At 42.0% G+C, this 20809-nt stretch overlaps 1 protein-coding gene across 3 annotated transcripts in view; it reads right to left on the bottom strand.

Moving 5' to 3' along the window:
* Positions 1 to 20809, bottom strand: part of LOC138755171 (activin receptor type-1-like) — a 57600-nt gene that overhangs the window by 16025 nt on the left and 20766 nt on the right. For all 3 annotated transcript variants that reach the window (XM_069920617.1, XM_069920615.1, XM_069920616.1), the window contains exons 5-9: positions 20247 to 20458; positions 14673 to 14772; positions 11740 to 11886; positions 1859 to 2134; positions 1572 to 1769 (exon numbers count right to left, since the gene is read on the bottom strand). In XM_069920617.1, coding sequence (XP_069776718.1) covers positions 1572 to 1769; positions 1859 to 2134; positions 11740 to 11886; positions 14673 to 14772; positions 20247 to 20458 — 933 coding nt within the window. The remainder of the gene's footprint in view (positions 1 to 1571; positions 1770 to 1858; positions 2135 to 11739; positions 11887 to 14672; positions 14773 to 20246; positions 20459 to 20809) is intronic.

The raw sequence follows: 20809 nt of genomic DNA, 5'->3' as shown, positions 1-20809 counted from the left end.
ATTTATCCCTCAACCACATTCCTATGACAGCTCATTTCAGCTTTGCTAGTTTTCTAATTGTGGGAACTCCCCATGTACAAATCGATTACTTTCTACATGACAAAATAACTATATTTTTTATTAACTGTCAGTGAAGAACTCTGGGACATCCCAAGAATGTTGGAAAGTGTAGGCAGTCTTGGAGTGCATGATGGTGTACAACTCCCCAGGGTATGACCATGTGCCTCCTTGGAACGTGGAAAGGAAGTGGTGGCTCTGTCAGAGACAGTAGCATCATCTTTAGCCACAGGTAAAGACTGCATGGTATCTAATGTACTTTTTTTAAAAAAAAAAGAGATGGGCAGTGAGGCTTCAACTGCATGTTCGGATCCATATTCCAGGAGGTACAGCATGTCCAGAACATAAAACAGTACAGCACAGGAAGACTCTTCTGCATAGGATGTGCTGACCATAACACTACATGAAACCATTCCCATTTGCCTTGCATGGTCCATAATCTCGACATTCCCCATTTGTTCGCATCCTTGTAAATGTTCTTACACAATGCAATCCTTTCAAGGTATGAACAAAAAGCAGGCATGCCAAGCCATGTGAGATGACCTCACATTCTTCTAAATTCTAGAGGCTACGCCTGCTTAATTTCTCACATCAGGTGCATCCATATTCAAGAAATTGTTGCACTCATTCCATTACAAGTATACTTTTCATGTTGGGACACTCGCTCTCGAAAAATATTCCAGGTCAGGTCTTTTCAGAGTCTAATGTAATAGTAATATGTCTTTACTCTTGTAGTCAATCCTCTTGGAATAAAGATCATGCTAATTACATTTGTATCTGATTAATGTTAATTTATGTGTTTTAATTTTTTACTATTTAAAAAAAATAATTTTTCTATCATTTCTGCCAAAGTGAATCACTTCATATCTATCACACTATTTCCACCCCCTTGTTCTCCCCAATTACATGGATTCTATTGAATATATTGCATTTTCATCTCCTTATCCATAGATTGTTAACAGCTGTGGAATTCATCTTTGTAACACCCCACTAGCCACAGTCTCCCTGTCGACAGTTCCTACAGTTTTATGTCCATTAACCAATCCTCAATTCATGCACTTCAATTCTGTATAACCTTTTGCGTGATATCTTATTGAAGGTCTTCTGAAAGCTTAAATACACCACATATATTGCTTCTCCTTCATCTATTATATTACAACTTCAAGCAACTGATAGGTTCATGAAATGTAATTTTTCTTTCATAGTTGCTCATTCCTACTTTTATTTTGTGTGTCCTGTTATCATTCTTTAAGAACTTATTGCAGCATTTCCTTCACTATTGGTATCAGGTTAACTGGTCTCGAACAGCAGTGTTATACTTGTTATCTTCCAGCCTATGGGAATCATTCTAGAATCAATGCACTTTATATACCGCACTTTTGGATACTATATAAAGGTTAAACATATTATTAAAAAATGCATTATTTGTACAAATTTTTCTAGTAATTTACTTTTCTTAAATTCAATTTGATTAAAAATACCCCAAAAAAGATATCTATTGTAGTAATACTTACCATTACTGAATGTTCTTCTAGTTACTTCCCACAATACAAGTCCAAATGCCCAAATGTCCACACGTTTGTAAGCATCAAAGCAGTCAACCTGAATAGATTCCTCAAGTACTTCTGGTGCCATATAACGTTTTGTGCCCACTTTAGGATTATTTCCAACATCCAGTTGATTATTGGTCTGTGAATGCATCACTGCTAACCCTAAAGAGAGAGATTCTGATGAATAGTTACTGTCATTTAGAGTCCCTTTCTTCAAAAGTGTTGATAATGTGGCACTTTTATGGACTCACCTAGGTCAGCAATGCAACAATGCAGGTTCTTTTTAACTAAGATATTTTTGCTTTTCAAATCTCTGTGAGCAATTGCAGGTTTTCCCTCAGTTCCAAAAATTTCATTGTGGAGGTGCACTAAACCATTGGCTATAGATAAGGCAAAATTCAGACAGACTACAGTATCCACAGTGTTACGTTGTAAATAGTCATAAAGTGAACCATTTTCATGATAATGGGTGATGAGCCATAGTTGAGTGCTAGAATTCCTCGACGTCATATCTGAAGCAATGAAACCTTCAACAAAATCAAAATATGTACTATCAATAATAAGAACATGAAACAAGATACAAGACATTAAGGCATAAAGAGGAAATTAATAACATAGAAATACACCACATATATTGCTTCTCCTTGTGAGCTGCTATGTTCAAAGCATTCTAAGTTACCACATCTTGTTCATTTATTTTAACTTAGATATACAGCACTTTAACAGGACCTTTTGGCCCACGAGCACATGCTACCCAATTACACCTCATTGACCAACCCTGGTACGTTTGGAAGAGGAGGAGGAAACTGGAGCCCCCGGAGGAAACCCAAGCAGACACAGGGGAATGTACAAACTCCTTACAGTCAGTGCCAGATTCAAACCTCAGTCACTGGCGCTGTACAGCTAACTCTGCCACCCCCTAGGGTTTAAAACACCTTTTCCCTGCCTCTTTGGTTTGCATTAATTGGATATTTCCAAAACAAACTCATCATTCCAAATAATATTTTATCATTCTTATTTTTTTTTATTTTACATATTGTCCACATTTTTAAAACAACCAATGATGGTAAATCGGACCATAATTCTGAAAACAGCATTAAGATTTTTTTTAATAGACTGACTAACTGGAACAAACTACAATGTAATTTATATCTGAGCAATTAGAAATTTCAAAAACTGAAGTGAAGAAACTGTTCACTTAAACCTTTTAACCATTTTTTGTGTAATTTTTCCATCTTTTTCACCATACAAATAAAGCTTTACATTATTTTTCTCTAACCTGAAAAAACTGCCATTTGAGAATATAGACACAATTCAGAAGGTTCTTTAGATTTCAGAATTTTTTTCTTGCCAGCTCTATTACATCTAATCATTTTTTCCAACCTTCTTTATTAGATAGGGCTTTTAAAGACCTTTTTATTCAAATCAATTTTGCTTCCCTTGAACAATTGGTAGTAAAATTGAACTTGCAGAACTCATTATTTTTAGATATTTACAAATTATACATTTTGTTCAAACAGCCCGGATTTTCCATGAATTCCTGAGGCAAATATTTTTGATTTACAGCTTTCCCATAAAGGTTGAATATCTATTATTTATAATAACTTGCTATATTTAAGAATAGCTTTGCTAGTTAAGATCAAGAACGATTGGGAACAAGATTTGAATCTATCATTTTTGGATGTTGTTTGGAACTCTATATGTAATTTGATTAATACGACCTCCTTTTGTGCACAACGGTGTTTGTTGCAATTTAAAGTGGTTGATAGAGTACATATGTCCAAAGTTAAATGATCTCATTTTTATTCAGATATAAATCCACTATGTGATAAATGCAAAATTGCTGATGCTTTGATCCACATGTTCTGGATTTGCTCCAATTTAGAAACATTTTTGAAAGATATTTTTCAAACATATCAGTGATTCTTAAGGTCAAATCCTCGCCCTTTAATTGCTCTATTCAGACCATTTCAAGAAGATGAAGTCTTATTGACCCAACGCAAAGCTGAATTTTAGCTTTACTTGATAGCCAGATGTGCAATTCTGATTAAATGGAAAGACATTACTCCACCTTCACACACACAATGTCTAAATGATGGGTCTTATCTAAGTTTAGAAAAAAATATTGTAGCAACTGCTGCAAGGAGACGTCCACACAGTCCGAGGGTGAACCAAAAACTGATTTTACTATTTGAATTTGTTGCGTTGCCCCATGGGGAACGCCCTCTTCTGGAGATGTATGCGTCGGCTTCCAGGAGTGATGTCAGCATGTCACTGCGCCACTCCTCAGCTGGCAGTGCATGACACAGAAACGGGGAGTTTCCTTTAGCTCGCACGTGGGCTTATTCTCAGTAGTGAATGAGGGCCCACGCCATTTTGGGATGGCTGACTGTTGCAGCGATTCAGCCCATTCACCCGCGCAGTTGCTTGGCCCGCTACACCTCCCCCCAGAATAGCCACCGCCCCCCAGAATAGCCACCGCCCCCCAGAATAGCCACCGCCCCCCAGAATAGCCACCGCCCCCCCGAGCATCCGACCTGGGGGTCCGGAGTCGAGGTGCGTGGCTTTGAGGTGGTCGAATGTGAATCTGTCCTATTGGCTGCCGATGTCCAGTGTAAACACATCGTCTCTCTGTAGTACCTTGAACAGGCCTTCTTACGGGCACTGTAGGGGTGTTCCTTGCTGACCTCTCCTTATGAAAACATAGTGGGTGGACTGCAAGTCAGTGGGAATGTAGCTGCGCAGCGAGCCATGTCAAGACAGTGGTGGAGGAGCCATTCACCCACTTACACCCTCAACCTCTGGAGGATGTCTAAGGCACTGGGCTGTGGGCCGGGGTTTTGGGGGGGTGAAATGGATGTCCCCGGGAATGGTGAGTGGGAAACCATATACCATCTCTGCAAACGAGGCTGGCAGGTCCTCCTTCAGTGCCATGTGAATGCCTAGGAGTACCCATGGGAGCTCATCCACCTAGTTTGGGCCATGCAGCTGGATTTCAAGGAAGCCTTCAGATGGCGATGGAAATGCTCAACCAGGCTGTTTGCTTGGGGGTGGTAGGCCATGGTGCGGTGTACTTGACTGCCGCAAAATTTAGTCAGGTTGGACCAGAGTGAGGAGGTGAACTGTGCCCCTCAGTCCAAGGTGATGTGGGTCAGGACTCCGAAGCGCGCAACCCAGGTGGATAGGAAAGCCCTCGCACACTTCTCTGTATTCCACACAGGTATAGGTATTGCCTCCGGCCAGCAGGTCAAACAGTCAATCGTCGCGACTACCACATTTCCTGGCTCATGTCTTCGTGGACATGCTTGAACCGGCATTGCGCCAGCTCAACAGTCTGGAATGGGGCTTTCGTGTGCTGGTGTACCTTGGCACGCAGACACTGTAAACAGGTTCGGCCCCACAGGGTCACGTCTCAGTGGAGGCCACGTCACATGAACTTGTCGGACAGTAGGTGGACCGTGGACTTTATGGAAGGGTGGGATAGGCCGTGGATCTGGTTGAAAACTCTCCATCGCCAGGTCACAGGTAGGATAGGTCTGGGAAACTCTGTGGAGATGTCGCATAGCAGGGACGGGCCTCCTGGTGAGGGGAAGAAATCGCTGACCTTCAGGTTGGCGATGGCTATCCTGTGGGCCTGGTCGTCTGCGTCCTCCGTCTGGTCCTTGGCAAGCTGAGCAATGTCGAGCCCTCCTGAGGCTGCAGCGATCGTGGGTCTGGACAGCCCGTCGGCCACCATGTTGGACTTGCCTGTGACGTGACAAATGTCCATGGCATACTCTGAGATGTAGGAGAGGTGCTGCTGTTGCCTCACCGACCACGGGTCCAGGACCTTGCCGAGTGCGTAGGTGAGTGGTTTGTGGTCTGTGTAGGTGGTACCAGAAATGCCGTATCGCCAGGTATAGGGACAACAGTTCACAGTTGAACGTGCTGTATTTTAGCTCTGGCAATCGAAGGTGCTTACTGAAGGCGGCTAGGGGGCACCAGGCTCATTGCTCCAGCACTGTGCCTACTGCATCTGTTGTAAGGGCTGGGGGGAGGTGGAGTCAGGGTGCGCCAGTGTCACCTTCATGGCGTGGAAAGCTTCTGTGGCATCCAGTGTCCACTGAAGCATTTTTGGCAGAGTTTGACGAGAACGAACAGGGGCTGCATGAGGGTGGCCGCTCCCAGTAGGAAGGGTTGGTAAACATTAACCATCTCCATGAACTCCTGCATGCCTTTGGTCGTGCTCGGATTGGAGAAATTTTGAATGGCTTCTACCTTGTCAGGCAGTGGCGTGGCTCCCTCTGGGGTGATGCGGTGTCCCAAGAAGTCTATTGTCTCTGAGCCAAATTGGCACTGTCAAACAGGAGGGTCAGATGCTTCCTGTGAGTGCTGATGGCGGGCCTGCCAATAAGGATGTTGTCTAAATAGACGAAGATAAAATTGAGGTCCCTACTGACCACATCCATCAGTCGCAGGAATGTCTGGGCAGCAGTTTTTTAGTCCAAAGGGCATCGGCAGGAACTCAAAGGCTGAAGGGTGTGATGATTGCCATTTTCAGAATATTGCTGGGGTGTACCGGGATCTGGTGGTATCCTTTGACAAGGTCCTCCTTGGAGAAAATATGCCAGTCCTGTAGCCTCATGGCAAAGTCCTGGATGTGCAAGATGGGGTACCTGTCTGGGACTGTCACATTGTTCACCCTAATGTAGTCGCCGCATGGGCGGCAACCACCAGAGTTCTTCTGCACCATGTGGAGTGGGAAGGCCCAGGGGCTGTTTGAACGGCGGACAATCCCCAGCTCCTCCATGGCAGCGAACTCGGCCTTGGCATGTTGGAGCTTGTCTTGTGGGAGGCACCGGGCCCGTGCATGCACTAGGGGCCTGGCATTCTCTATGTGGAGCTCCATGCAATGTGGCGGGTTAGAGTCATGGAGGTTTGGGGCCAGTGAGGCTGGGTACCTGGCCAGTAGGCAGGTGAACTCATCTCGGTCCAGGGCGTGGATTGCTAATGGTCGGAAGGAATGTTGCCTCAGGGTGAGGGGGAAAGACTGGAATGTGGTAGCATTCACTAACCAGCTTCTTGTCATGTCCACCAGCAGTTCATGTGCCCATAGGAAGTCCGCTCCGAGAAGCGCCTGTCCCACGGCCGTAATTGCAGACACAATCTTCTAATGGGAGTGCACAATGTGGATGGTGACCAGATGGGTCCTGTAGCTCAGGATGGAGGATCCATTGGCCGCTTGCAGGGGAAGGCTCTTGGGGTTGATTCTGCCTTGACATACGTTGGCGGGATGAGGCTGATTTCTGCGCTCGTGCCAACTTGGAAGTCCCTCTTCGACTTTTGGTCTCTGAGGTAGAGTAGGCCTTTCAGGGCACCAACCGCTAAGACCACTATCGGCAGCTGGCTTGCCTGTTTCCTGTTGCCATGTTAGGTTTGGTAGTGGGGTATGAGCACGTTGGGGTGCACCGGGCATTTCAGTCACATCAGCGGTGTGCTTCTCTATGCACCCGTTGCGTTGCTGCTGTGCCGCAGCCACTATTGGGGTTTCCGGCGGGCTGGTCGTGATGGTGGTGCCAATGGCGTAGCCGGATTGCACGTGGAGGGACCTCTGCAGTGGGGTACGGAGGAGCCTGTCTGCTTCCTTGGCTACCAAGTGTGGGGCGCTGAAATCCATGTCTGAAACAGTGAGGAAACTGGCCGCTGGGAGAGGAACAGGGCCTCGAAGAGGAAACAGTCTGTATGCCCATCTGCTAGGGCCACCATCTCATGCATGAGCTGGGAGGGATTCCTGTCACCTAGGCCCTGCATATTTAAGATCTGAAGTTCTAGGGAGTTGAGGAGGAACCGCCAGAACTGATCGTACTTGCGCTCCATTGGCAGGTTCTCCACAAAGGAGCTTACTTTGGCAGCAGTAGCAGCATCCAAAGCACTGACGACATGCCAGAATTTGGTGTTCTCTCAGACGATTCCCCTGAAGTGGAACTGGGACTCAGCCAGTTGCAGTCTTTGCAACTGTAGTAGTAGTAGTGGATTCTTGTATTTTGATGCATTCAATGCAAGTTCCAAGTCATTGGAACCATTGGGGTCGCCACCTTAGCAAATGCTGCGGCAGCGCTACGAAATGAAGAGATGTCCAGTATGAGGGTGAACCAAAAACTGACTTTAATGTTTCAATTCGCTGTGTTGCCCCGTGGGGGATGCTCACTTCCAATGACGTATGCGCTGGCGCCAAGAAGTGACATCAGCGCGTCACTGCATCACTCCTCGGCCGGCGGTGCGCCACACAGAAGTGGGTTTCCTTTAGCTCACACGTGGTGTGAACCGCTGGCTTCTTCTCAGTAGTGAAGGAGGGCCCGCGGCATCTTGGGATGGCGAACTGTTGCGGCGATTCGGCCCGTCCACCTGCGCTGTCACTCGGCCCACTGCAATATGCTAAAGATTCAAAAATTAACTATAGCTTTGGTGCTTATGCTGTTGAGTTCCAGGTTGATGTCACTTGATTTCCACATATCATTTCTTAACTTTGCTTAGTGGTCGGGGTTTTGGGCTAAAGGGGGGGGGGGGGGGGTCCTTTTTAAATTGGTTTAGGCATTTTTTTTTCTTTCTTTAACTGGATAACAGGTGATGGCTTTGCTCAACCATGAATAATACAACTTTTGATAAAAATTCTTACAGAATGAGAAGAGAAAGACAATTGTATACCTTTTTAAAAAAATTATAATTCATTTCAAAAGAACTTAACATTTTTCCTTTCTCTTTCTTTTGGGTTGGTTTCGATTTTTCTTTTTGTTTTATGTTATATTTTACACTATTACCAATGTGTGTTGGTCCTTTGAATTATGTACATATTCGAAATATTTTTCCTATATTTTTAAATGTATTGCACATTGTATTGTTCAATTGTTTATATATTAAATACCAATAAAAATATTTTAAAAAGAAAAAAACTACCATGTGTAATCTGTCATGGTAAATTTTTTTCATGCCTGTTAGACCTAAATATAATAATTATTAACATTAACCCATTTGATGTCTTGACATTTAATATTCCCACTATTTGTCAACTTTCTCTAAGTTTAGGCAGGTAATTTGCACCACTGCTTGCTTTTGCTCAACTACTTGAGCTATTGCAAAAATTGAAGCCTGCAAACAAGGAGGTTGTTTATCTCTCCATCCTAACATCTCTTTGTGCCCTTGTGCTGGTATATATATCGTTATATACATTAATGATCTAGATGATGGGGTGGTGAATTGGATTAGTAAATATGCAGACGATACTAAGATAGGTGGAATAGTGGATAATAAAGAAGGTTTTCAAGGACTGCAGAGGGATTTGGGCTGCTTAGAAAAGTGGGCTGAAAAATGGCAGATGGAATTTAATGCTGATAAGTGTGAGGTGCTTCATTTTGGCAAGAAGAATCAGAATAGGACATACGTGGTAAATGGGAGAGCATTGAGGAATACAGAAGAGCAGAAAGATTTAGGAGTGACGGTACATCGTTCCCTGAAGGTAGAAACTCACGTGAATAGGGTGGTGAAGAAGGCTTTTAGTATGCTGGCCTTTATCAATCATTGCATGGAATATAGGAGTTGGGAGGTGATGTTGAGATTGTATAAGACGTTGGTGCGGCCTAATTTGGAGTTCTGTGTGCAGTTCTGGTCGCCTAATTATAGGAAGGATATAAACAAGAGTGGAGAGAGTGCAGAGAAGGTTTGCCAGAATGTTACCTGGATTTAAGCATCTAGAGTATAGGGAGAGATTGGACAGATTAGGTCTTTATTCTTTGGAGCGTAGAAGGTTGAGAGGGGATTTGATAGAAGTATTTAAGATTATGAAAGGGATAGACAGAGTGGATGTGGATAGACTATTTCCGTTAAGAGGAGGAAAGATTAAAACAAGAGGACATGAGTTAAGAATTAAGGGGCAGAGGTTTAGAGGTAACATGAGGGGGAACTTCTTTACTCAGAGAGTGGTAGCCGTGTGGAATGATCTTCCGGGAGAAATAGTGGCGGCGGAGTCAATTGTATTATTTAAGAAAAGGTTGGACAGGTATATGGATGAGAAGAAGATGGAGGGTTATGGGCATTGTGCAGGGAGGTGGGACTAGAAAGGGGTGTTTGGTTCGGTACTAGAAGGGCCTAATGGCCTGTTTCCGTGCTGTAATTGTTATGTTATGTTTATGTTACTGCTGTAGCCTTTCCTTGTGCAGTATTTCTTGATAAGCAGACTTGTATTTTCATCAATTCTGAGTTAATTTATATTCCTTCCATTTCAAGCTTTGAGAAGCATGTTGAGAAGCCCATTAGAGTTTCAATACAAAATGCAGATGAAAGATATTTAAAATGAGAAAAAACTCCAGATTGAGAAGCAGATTTTACATGCGAAATGGTAATCAGAGATCTAGCAAAAAATCTTTTACAGACACTCCTCGACTAACGACCCATTCGCACATACGACCAAATTGTATTTTTAAGAAAAAATATAAAATTTACACAGCTTATGTTGTATTTGACAAACTATAACAGGGATATAGGGCATCTAAGAGCCAAAATGTGTGTACTTACCTTGTTAGACGGCATTTCAGGGTCCATAGGTTGGGCGCGGCCATCTTGATTCCTGTGCACACGCACGAGTCTTCAGTTAGCGCATACAGTGGGTTTATGCATTGGTGTTCGTTGGTGCATGTACTGTAGGTTCCTATATTGGAGTTTGGTTGGCACATGCGTGGTGGTTTCGCTCATGGGAGTTCAGTTGGCTCATGCACGATGGGTTCGCCTGTTGGAGTTCGGTTGGCGCATGAGCGGTGGGTTCACGTATTAGAGATTGGTTGGCGCACACATGAGAGTTAAGCACCCTGACAACTTTGAATTTGTGCCTCAACTCTTGTGCATGAGCCAACTGAACTCCAATACACAAGCCAACCGCACATGCACCAATCCATGTCTCACGCATGCACACAAAAATCAAGATGGCTGCACCCCCAGGCTATGGATTCTAGAACACTGACTAACAAAAATCTACAACGAAAAAAAGATTTGATTAAAAAGTTTGCTTTAAGTCTTCAATATTCCATGCGCGCGGGCCAAATTCTGATTTACGTTCATTCCGAGATACGACGGATCCTTTGAGCCCAATTAAGGTTGTAAGTCAGGGACCACCCCTGTAGTTTCTTTTAGCTTCTACACAAACCTAAAGGAAACTTGCCAACCTTGGTAATTAAATTGGCTGGGACTTTTGGTTTTACCGGAGAGAAAGATGAATTGAAATTTAGTGTAAGAACGATTATGTTTTTACTACTTTGAAATTTACTCTTTTGCTTCTCTTTAAAATAGTAGATTTTCACAAATGATTTACAGCTTTGCTTTTTCTTGCTTGTAACAGTGATTCTGGTGTGCCTTCTGATTTATGCCTTAGTGATACTTTTAGCTGATTTTTTTTTGGTGGGGGCTGTTTAGTAGTGTGGTGGGGAAGAGTGCGCCCCCAAGTTTTACATGATTTGTGCATGGAATAGAGATACCATGAGTTCAGAATGTGTGAACATCATGTCCTGTAGGACAATATTCCTTCCACTACAAATGGCACGCAAGAATATGATGCCCCAGCATTCGTTCTCTAGCAGGCAATGACTAGTGCTTGTCTTTGGATTTCTCTTCAGTTTAACAATGCACTGTTGTTGTGAATGGCGGACGACTATTTTGTGATGGTTTTCACCATAGCTTAGGTGTTAATGCCCGAAATCCTAATTCACACAGATGTTTGCCGAATTAATAAATTTGCATATACTGCAGGCTCTCTTCAGAGATGCCTTTGACTTTACAGTATTTCCAGATTTTAGTAGAGAAAACAAATTTAAGAGTAAATACACAAAAGTGCTGGAGAAACTCAGTAGGTCCCACAGCATACATAGGAGGCAAAAATATATAACCAATGTTTCAGGCCAAAGCCCTTTGTCAACCTTGACTACAATCACGGCGTCTCCAGACTTTCTTGTTTCAAACCATTTAAGAGGGTGATTTACAGCATCAGTATATGGTAAGGATATTATTTCATGAATTCTGGAGAATGGTTTCTCCTCTCCGATTCTGATCGTGAACTGAACAATAAAACATAATATGAACTCGCAGGGTGTTTGCATAAATTATTTCTCACCTAATATATTCTCATGACGAAGAAGAACCGTGTTATAAATTTCAGTCTCTCTGAACCAGGATTTCTCATCTCGAGAGGAGAAGATTTTTACAGCAACATTTTCACCTTGCCACTGGCCTCTCCAAACTTCTCCATAACGCCCTTTTCCTGTTTCAGAGGGGTGGGAGAGGGAATAAAGAAAAGTTTTAATTTTGTTTATATATCATATAATGGGGGTAAGAAATGTTTGTTTTTCTTCAAGTTTCTTGGGTGAACATAGAAATCGAAGCACAATAGCCTTAATTAAAAATGTTGTAATGCTGTCAATTTAACTCACATTTTTCATGGTGCCTAGCATAATTACACTGGAATTTAAATTAACAGTGGGTCGCTGAAATCCTCCACCGTGAACAAGAGTCGAATATCCTCGGGTAGCTGCTCTAGAAAGATCTGCTTAAACAACTCATCGATGGCCAGTAGCAACCCCTGGCCTTTTTCAGTAGGCACCTCCACCTCCCAGTGCTCAAATACAGCACTTTCGACAGAGAGCTGTTGGCGCCGTACCTGGCGGTAAGACATTTCCATTACTTTTTGGAAGGCTGGCAATTCAGGGTGTTCACCAATCAAGACACTGACTTTCGCCTTCCATAAAGTATCAGACCTGTGGTTGGCCCGACAACAGAGACACTTGTCCTACGTGTCCAAATTTACCAGGTACATACAGCACATCGTGGGAAAAAGCAATGTGGCAGCCGATGCTCTATCACACCCTGCAATTGAGTTGGTCTGCGCCCTGTCCCAAGGGGTCGACTACATGGCCCTCGCCAAAGCGCAACAATCAGGACTCTGAGATCCCTGCATTTAGGACAGCCAGTTCCGGCCTCGGGGTGGAGGACATCCCCGTCAACCCAAGTAACCTGACACTGCTGTGTGATGTTTCTACCGGCAGCCCCCACCCCATCGCTCCGGCTGCATGGAGGCACCAGGTTAGAGGCCATCCACAACATGACGCACCCCAAAATCTGCACCACGGTCAAAATGGTGGCAGCAGGTTTGTCTGGCATGGCCTCCGCAAACAGGTCAGCCAGTGGGCCAAGACCTGCACGAACTGTCAGTCCTCCAAAGTGCAGGTTCACATGACAGTGCCCAGACAGACTTTTGAGCCGGCTCTGCACAGGTTCAGCCATGTACACATTGACATAGTGGGGCGAGATACCTTTTGACCATGGTTGACTGCTCCAGAAGGTGGCCTGATGTGGTCCCGCTGGCTGATACCACCATAGAAACCTGCGCCAGGGCACTCTTTGACACATGAATGTCCCGATTCGGAGTCCCAGAGCATCTAACCTTGGACAGAGGGCACAATTCACCTCTGGACAGAGCTGGCTAACTTTCTGGTGACACAGTTCCACCACACCATAGTGTATCACCCTCAGGCCAACGGGTTAGTAGAGAGCTTCCACAGTCACCTTAAGGCAGACTCAAGGGTCCCAACTTGGTGGACGAAACACCTTGGGTCCTGTTGGGAATTTGTACCCCACTGAAGGAGGACTTCAATTCCTCAACAATGGAGATGGTCTACAATGCACCTTTAATCATCCCCGGGGAGTTCCTGGCCCCTAATAAATGCTTGGAATACCCCGCGGTGACCCAAGAACTGGGGTCCTTGGTCCCGTGACAACCCCCACCACACAGTCAGCACAAACGTAGCATTCCCAAGGCCTTGTCAGTACGTATTCATGAGAAGGGGCACTCACAAACCACCCTTACAATGACCTTACGAGGGGCCCTACAAGGTCGTTAGGAACAATGGTTCCACCTTTGTCCTTGACATCAGTGGTAAGGAGACTTTTACTGTCGACCATCTGAAATTGGCATATCTGGACTGTGATGAGCTGGTCTCCACTCCTCCCCCTTGATGCAGAGGTAGGCCACCGGTTCTTTGGGATGGGAAATATCGTGTAGCGACCCGCAAAATGGCCAACGAACGCAGCAATTGCACGGACCTGGGGGTGACACCAGCCATCATCCCAGGTGACCTCCACACGACGGGAAGGTGGGAACTCTGGCGGGAACGCCGGCTTATCCCAGGCCAGCGGTCTGATGACACGGGGCCCTGACATCAGCATCAGGGGCCCATATAAGCACAACGGCCAGAGCAATAATTCAGTCTCGTTTTCCAAGGCTTTGGTGAACGTGTCGTTTTTCTCCAAACTTGCTTTGAACGAATTGCTACTCCATCATGTAAACATTTGTCTGCAACATGCTGTTCCTGTACTGTTGCATTGCAACACTTAGTTTTCCAGTGTCAAAAGCTATTCACAAATTCCATTCCAATGCAATGTTTTTGGATGTTCCCAATAGCCTAAATGTTTCTTGGAAGATGGAAATATTAACCAAAGATCAGACATTTCTATGAGCATTCAGGCTGTATGTTTGGCCAGCTTGCAATATAAAGCAAAATCTTTAAGCACTCAATATTAGAAATTCCTGTACACTCTCAGCTAATATACTGTAATTTTAACCCTATACACGTATAAAATTAAGGACAAATTATCAATGCAATTTTAAAAGAAATATTAGGTTTATTAATCCAATTCCAGATCTTAAAACCTGTTGTTTTGGTCTTTTTGCCAGATTTAAAATTATTCTTACTTTTCCATCAGATTTCCTGCTCCTGCAACCCACTTTGGAAGCAATAGCTCAAATAAAGCACTTAAATAATCAAGAGGGAGAGTTTTCTCATCTGTCACATGCCAAATCTGTGAAGACTGAAACCAAATCAATTTGTGAAGATTTTGGCCACTAACGAGGGATATCATTGCTAAATCTCCTCGTGAAAAGTGCATCCAACTAACTTGTTTAAGGCTACTTCTAAAAGTTAAATTGTAATGTTCACTTGACCAAATTGATAAAGGGTGGCGGGGTGAACCATTGTGTTATTTTTAACCTACCTACACATTCCACCAAGGTAATCTGTCTGGCAACTGTGCGTTGTACCAGAAATGGCAAACCAGATCCGCTACCAGATGTACAAGAGTGATCAAGCAAATCCTAAGAATGAAGAATATGAAACATTAATATTAAAACTATAATTAGTATAGTTCAAATGAGGAGTCTGATGAATGAAATAAATTTACTCCCAAGTTAAGCAGTTTTAATTGCATTATTAGATACATAAAAATAAAATACTTTAATGAATACCTCCCTGTGAGCTTGCTCCTCATTTAAGTAACCTGCAACAAAACCAGATCTTGGCACTCCTCCATCTTTGGGCTTACAGATATCTCCTAATTCCAAATATCAAATCAAAAGTGCGCTGTTATCACACACCTTGGTTTCAATTACTGTTAATTCATACAGAAAGTTTTTTCCTTTAATAAGGACTTGTAAAGGAAGAGGAGAGAGAATCTGAGGAGAGCAACAAGGACTATGATTAGTAGATCTGGATTTGATGGCTCTCACTCTGTGTTGGTGGTTAATTCAAAGTCATTTTCAGGTCAATGTGAAGGATGATATTTCATTTAAGACCTGGGTCCTAACTGGTCCAGATGGAGCAACAGATTTAGCATGAAAGTGGTTACCACCAGTTCAACTGCTGTCAAAATGTCTCAGTCCCTGAGCTAATATCCAGAGAATCAACCCACTCTAAGGTTTGTCAGAATCGATATCAAGTAAAAGGATAGACCTTTGCTCCTCAGTTCTCTCTTTCATACTCCTTACTTTGCCCATTACCTAAACGGAACTCCCTCCCAAAATTTCCTCTCTTTCTCAAAACCTATTTGCTCACTTGACATCCTTCAAAAACCCAGTCTTTTAAGTAGACTGTAATGAGGAGCTTACAGGCTACATCAGTTGTGAATACTGAAAAAAAGTGAACTTTGTTCTCATTCCTTTATCATCAGGCTATTCCCATAAAGCGATGAAAGTTATTTAACATCATTGATCCAGCATCTTAATCAGCTAATTTTGATGGAACAAAAACAAAATAGCTGCCAGAGGAACTCAGTAGGTCAAGCAGCATCTATAGACTGATGCTGGGTCTTGACCTGAAAGGTTGTCCAAATCTATCTGACCCACCGAGTTCCTCCAGCAGCTCTTTTTTGTTTGAGAGTCCAGAATCTGCAGCTTTTTGTGTCTCTGCTTTGATTTTGCAGGAATTTTAGTAATGTTTTATAATGCTAAGTGTATGAGGCATAAAACGTTTATAATTAAATTCTAATTAAAGTAAAGAAGACTGGAATCAGTTTTACTTCAATTATGACTAGATTTAGCACTTGGCTATCTCACCTGACCAGATAAAAAGATAATACGGGCATCGAATGTAAAGAGCCAGTAGCAAGGGTGAGGGAAAAGCATCCAGCACATAAGACACTGAGAATTCAAAATTGTAGAATTCTTTATTATACCTGAAACCCAGTTTTCTAAATAAATCCTTTGAGCCCTTTAAAAACATACAAAGAGTATCTCCAATCCTGCACAAATATGACACAGAAACTCAACCACCACTTCTTCCAAGTTCCACAACATTCTAGGGCCATTGACAACATCTGGTTACTCATTAATTTTGAGGGTCACAGACCTTCCAGCTTGATAAAAGATACAAATATTTTTCAACTGATGAACCTGAGACTTAATTAAGTCCATAGAAGCTATTTTACCAGATGCATTTTCTTAGAAAATGAAGAATATTCTGGTCATAAAAATTGATACAACTACTACACAAACTCAATTTCAAATCTAAATTTGTAATCCATTCTCTCTCTACAGCGCATTTCACCAGAGTTACACATCTCGAAAGCCCTAATCACTTTTGTTTGTTTGTTCCCGGTATCAACAGCTTGACTTTTTCGATCAATATAGTGGAGGCCAAAATGTATATTTGCAGAAGAGCTACTGCTTCCAATTTACAGAGATTATAGATGGGGTCAATGACATTGGAATCACTCAAAGGAGGAACAGGGCATGGCTTAGGCTGTGCGACATTGAATGGATCACAAGATATTCATCCTAGCAGTGGATCATACACCAACTTTTGAATTAACCTGGTGGCAACACCTTTTCTGGGAAAACAATCCTAATCTTGACTTGCATTCGGTGCCTCTGCAGTAATGTGGTCTTTTGTACACAGAAGAACTTTTTCGTGCACTATTATTTAAATTTTTTATAGTCATGTTGTCAGATGGTTATAATATGAATGTTTACACTAGGACGCTGCCGCAAAACAACGAATTTCAGGACTTGTTCATGACAATAAATTCTGATACTGAACTCTATTTACTTAAACATTAGTCAAATAAAGCATCTAAATGAAGTGCATCCAGCTAACTTTTTATGGGCTTACACCAAAGTTTCCAATTTCAAATTAATAGTTCCGAGCTGTTGGTCTTTGTTCAAAGTCAGAAAATGTGACTCATATTAATGAAGGCACTGAATTTTAGCAGCAGTTATGCTTTAGGAACAAGTTCAGTCAGACTCAGAAATGCTCAGAGCAAAGTCATTCCACAACCAAAATAACTATTAACTTGAACTGAGCGAATCCAGCCTATAATGGATTGTGCAATGCCTCTATAATTCATCTGGAAATAGTCATCTTGGAGGGGGAGATGCAACTGCTAGATGACTATTTGAGGGTCTAAGCAGATATCATCAACATAGTTTATTTTGATTTCCTTTTTCCATAAACCCCATTTCAATGGCAAAGGACTGAAAATATTGTAAAAAATTACGCATTGTTTTCAAAGAACTTAGACAAAAATTCAGAATGAACCACCAATGCAATTAAAGGATCTCTAAACAGGATTCAAGTTGTTCATTCAGGATCAGGCACATGGTTTACATCCCTGCATTTAACTATTCCGACTACTCCATTAATGGAATTATAATATAGTGGGAACAATAATGTAAATTTCATCTCCAATGGATACATCTGATGGTGTCAAGATCTAGAATCAAAAGTCAGAGTGCCACATTGACCAAATTATTTTCCCAACACTGCCCGTCCCCAAGGATGTATACTCAGTCACTTGCTGTACTATCTCGACACCCATAACTCGACAACCAATTACTGGTCCAAATTCGCCAATGACACCACAGTAGTGGTCTGAATAACAAACCATAAGAGAGAACACAGGAAAGAGATCAAAAGCTAAGATAACGACCTCTCCCTCAACATCAATACGATGAAAGATCATCACTGACTTCAGGAAAGAGGGCAGAGTCCACACCCCTGACCACGTTAATTGCATTGAAGTTGAAAGAGTCAATAGCTTCAAGTTCTAAGGAATAAATATCTTCAATGGCCTTGCCTGGGGCACACATGTGGATGGATAGTCAAGAAAGCACACCAATGCCTTGACCTTTGGGAAATTCATTAATTTTCTAAACAATGTCCAACAACTTCTACACGTCCACCATTGAAAGCATATTCGGTGGATGCATGGTATGGGATCTGTTCTGCTCAAAAGGTAGTAAATGCAGTTCAGAACATAGCAAAAATTTTCCTTCCCTCCATGGACTCCATCTACTTCTATTGCCCTTGGAAAAACAGGCAACATACCGAAAAACACACATTCCAACGCACATCCAATCAGGGAGAAGGCTTAAGAATATGAAAACAAACACCAACAGGCATAAAGACAGTTTATTCCCTGCAGCCATCAGGCTCCTGAATGAATACCACAAAAGCGTTGTCAGGATGTCCTTGCTTGATGCTCATTGATCTTTCTTTTCATTGCAATCCTATACTTTATAATTGTGGTCTTAGTCGGTTATATGAATGTTAGACATAACCTGTTAGTCTGCTCACAGAAGAGCCCCTCTCATTGCACTAAGTATTTTGGACAAATAAACTTAAAACATATTCTGTCCAGTCAACCATTGATGATCACTTAAGTGAACTCTGAAAATAGTTTGGCTGCTAAAAATGTTAGTTGGATATCCAGATTTGAAGTTGACTATGTTTCCAGTAAATTCTAAAATTCATGGGAAAAAAATGAACTAAAGTATAATTTGCTGAATTGGCTTGTATTCGGAAAAGTAGTACACAATACAATCAATACAACAAAGCTTAATCCAGTATTGCACATTTTAATATAGTGGGGAAAATGAGGTGAGAAAATTTAAATTCCTGGGAGTCACCATCTTGGAGGACCCAACATACTAATGCCATTGTGCAGAAAGTACGTCAGTGCCTCTACTTCCTCAGGAGTTTCGGTTTGACATCAGAAACTTGGCAAACTTCTACAGGTGTGTAGTGGAAAGTGTGCTGACCGGATGCATCACAGTTTGGCATGGGAGCATCAATACCTCTGAACGGAAAGGACTGCAAAAGGTAGTGGAAACAGCCCAGTACATCACAGTCAAAAGTCTCCCACCATAGAGAGCAGCAGCAATAATCAAGGATTCCCAATGAAACACTCTCTATTCGCAGCTGCCATCAGGAAAGAAGCATAGGTGACACAAGACGTGTGCCACCAAGTTCAGGAATGGTTGTAACACCTCCACCAGCAAAGTCCGAAACAATAGACTCAATTAAGGATCTTACGTTGCATATCATTCATGACTGAATTTTTTTTTTCTCTGTATTGCAGTTTGTTTACATTTTCCCTCTTGTATTTGTATCTAACTTGTGAGTACAGTTTACACTACCGATACATAGAAATTCTGCGTGGCCAGCAGGAAAAAGAATCTCACGGTTGTATGTGATGTCATATAGGTACTCTGACAATAAATTTGAACAATGAATAATAAATGAACAAAAATGCCCAGGAGGTTCTGTTCATTGGTGAATTGGACTTAGAAACATAAGTAAATAAGATAGAGGAGAATGTATGGTCCTATGAGCCTCCTGTCATTCTATAACAAGGCTGATATGATCTTGGCCTTAATTTCACATGAGGTATGCATTCAAAAGAAAAATTCTAAATATCATTATGTTAGATCATCTCTATATACATAGAGAGAGTGGGGAGGGAAAACGAGACAGCGCAGGAATGAGAAAGAATGTTATTACTCAAAGTTAAAAATTTAGTCACACTGTTAAGGTAATCTAATTACAAACTGAAATTTGGCAGTTGTGGAGATGTTCTATTAAGCTGCCAATCAATGAGAGTACAATTAAAGCAAAAATTTTCTTTTATATAAAAAACTTTATATTTTATGATCTTTACAAGTATAGTAAACACTCATACAAGCAAATAGAAGCTACCTAACTTTTTAAATGATATGCTATACAGCAAAACCCCTGTAATCCAGAATTCAAGGAACAAGCAGCCTCAGGCAAGCTGCAAAAGAAATTATGGAAAATAGGTTAAAAAAAAAACTTAAGTTTAAAATTGGCACACCTCGCTGCTAGTCGGCCAATCACACAATCGCAAGCGCCCGGAAAATACATTTATCCAGCATCAACCAGGTGTTGGATGCCAGCGGTTTTACTGTATATTCAATATCATCCACGCTAACCTTTACAACATATACTCATATTAATACAATTTTAGAAAATTAAAAACACAGTAAAAATTAATTACCGCAAGTGTGCTATCTCCCACATTAGAAGCTATTAGACCATCAATTGCTCCGTTTTCTGCATCACGAGCATGCAACCTTTCCATCCTATTTTGGTGAATTTTGCGACAAACCAGTACAGCAACGAGTGACAAAACTATCAGCACTACGATTGTACTAACAACAAAAATGATCAGTGTCTCCACGCTGTACTCAATTGGCTCTCCTTTTGGTGCTGAAACAAAAAAAAATCCAGTTCATTGTCACTATTTGCAGACAGCTTGAACATTTTTCATAACTTTCTTGCTTAAAAAAAAAATCACACAATTACATGCAAACAAGGAGATCTCAGTGCATTTTTATGTTTTATCTGCATTTTAGAATAGCTCCTTATGAGATTTTTGTCAAAAGGTAAAATGTAAATTCAGTGCAGGAAGACAACGAGAAGGAAGAAGGAGCAATACCATTGTTGCTTGTCACCATATCTACTGTGAAATGAAAATCCCAAATCAATATGATTTACAGACTAGCATTTGAATCTCCTACAGGTATCCAATGTATTCATTATTGTACGGTAAAAGTCCCA

The sequence above is a fragment of the Narcine bancroftii genome, chromosome 2 (genome assembly GCF_036971445.1).
Source record: "Narcine bancroftii isolate sNarBan1 chromosome 2, sNarBan1.hap1, whole genome shotgun sequence".
Lineage (NCBI taxonomy): Eukaryota > Metazoa > Chordata > Chondrichthyes > Torpediniformes > Narcinidae > Narcine > Narcine bancroftii.
Note: the sequence above shows the minus strand (reverse complement) of the source record. Positions and strands in the feature narration are given on the sequence as shown.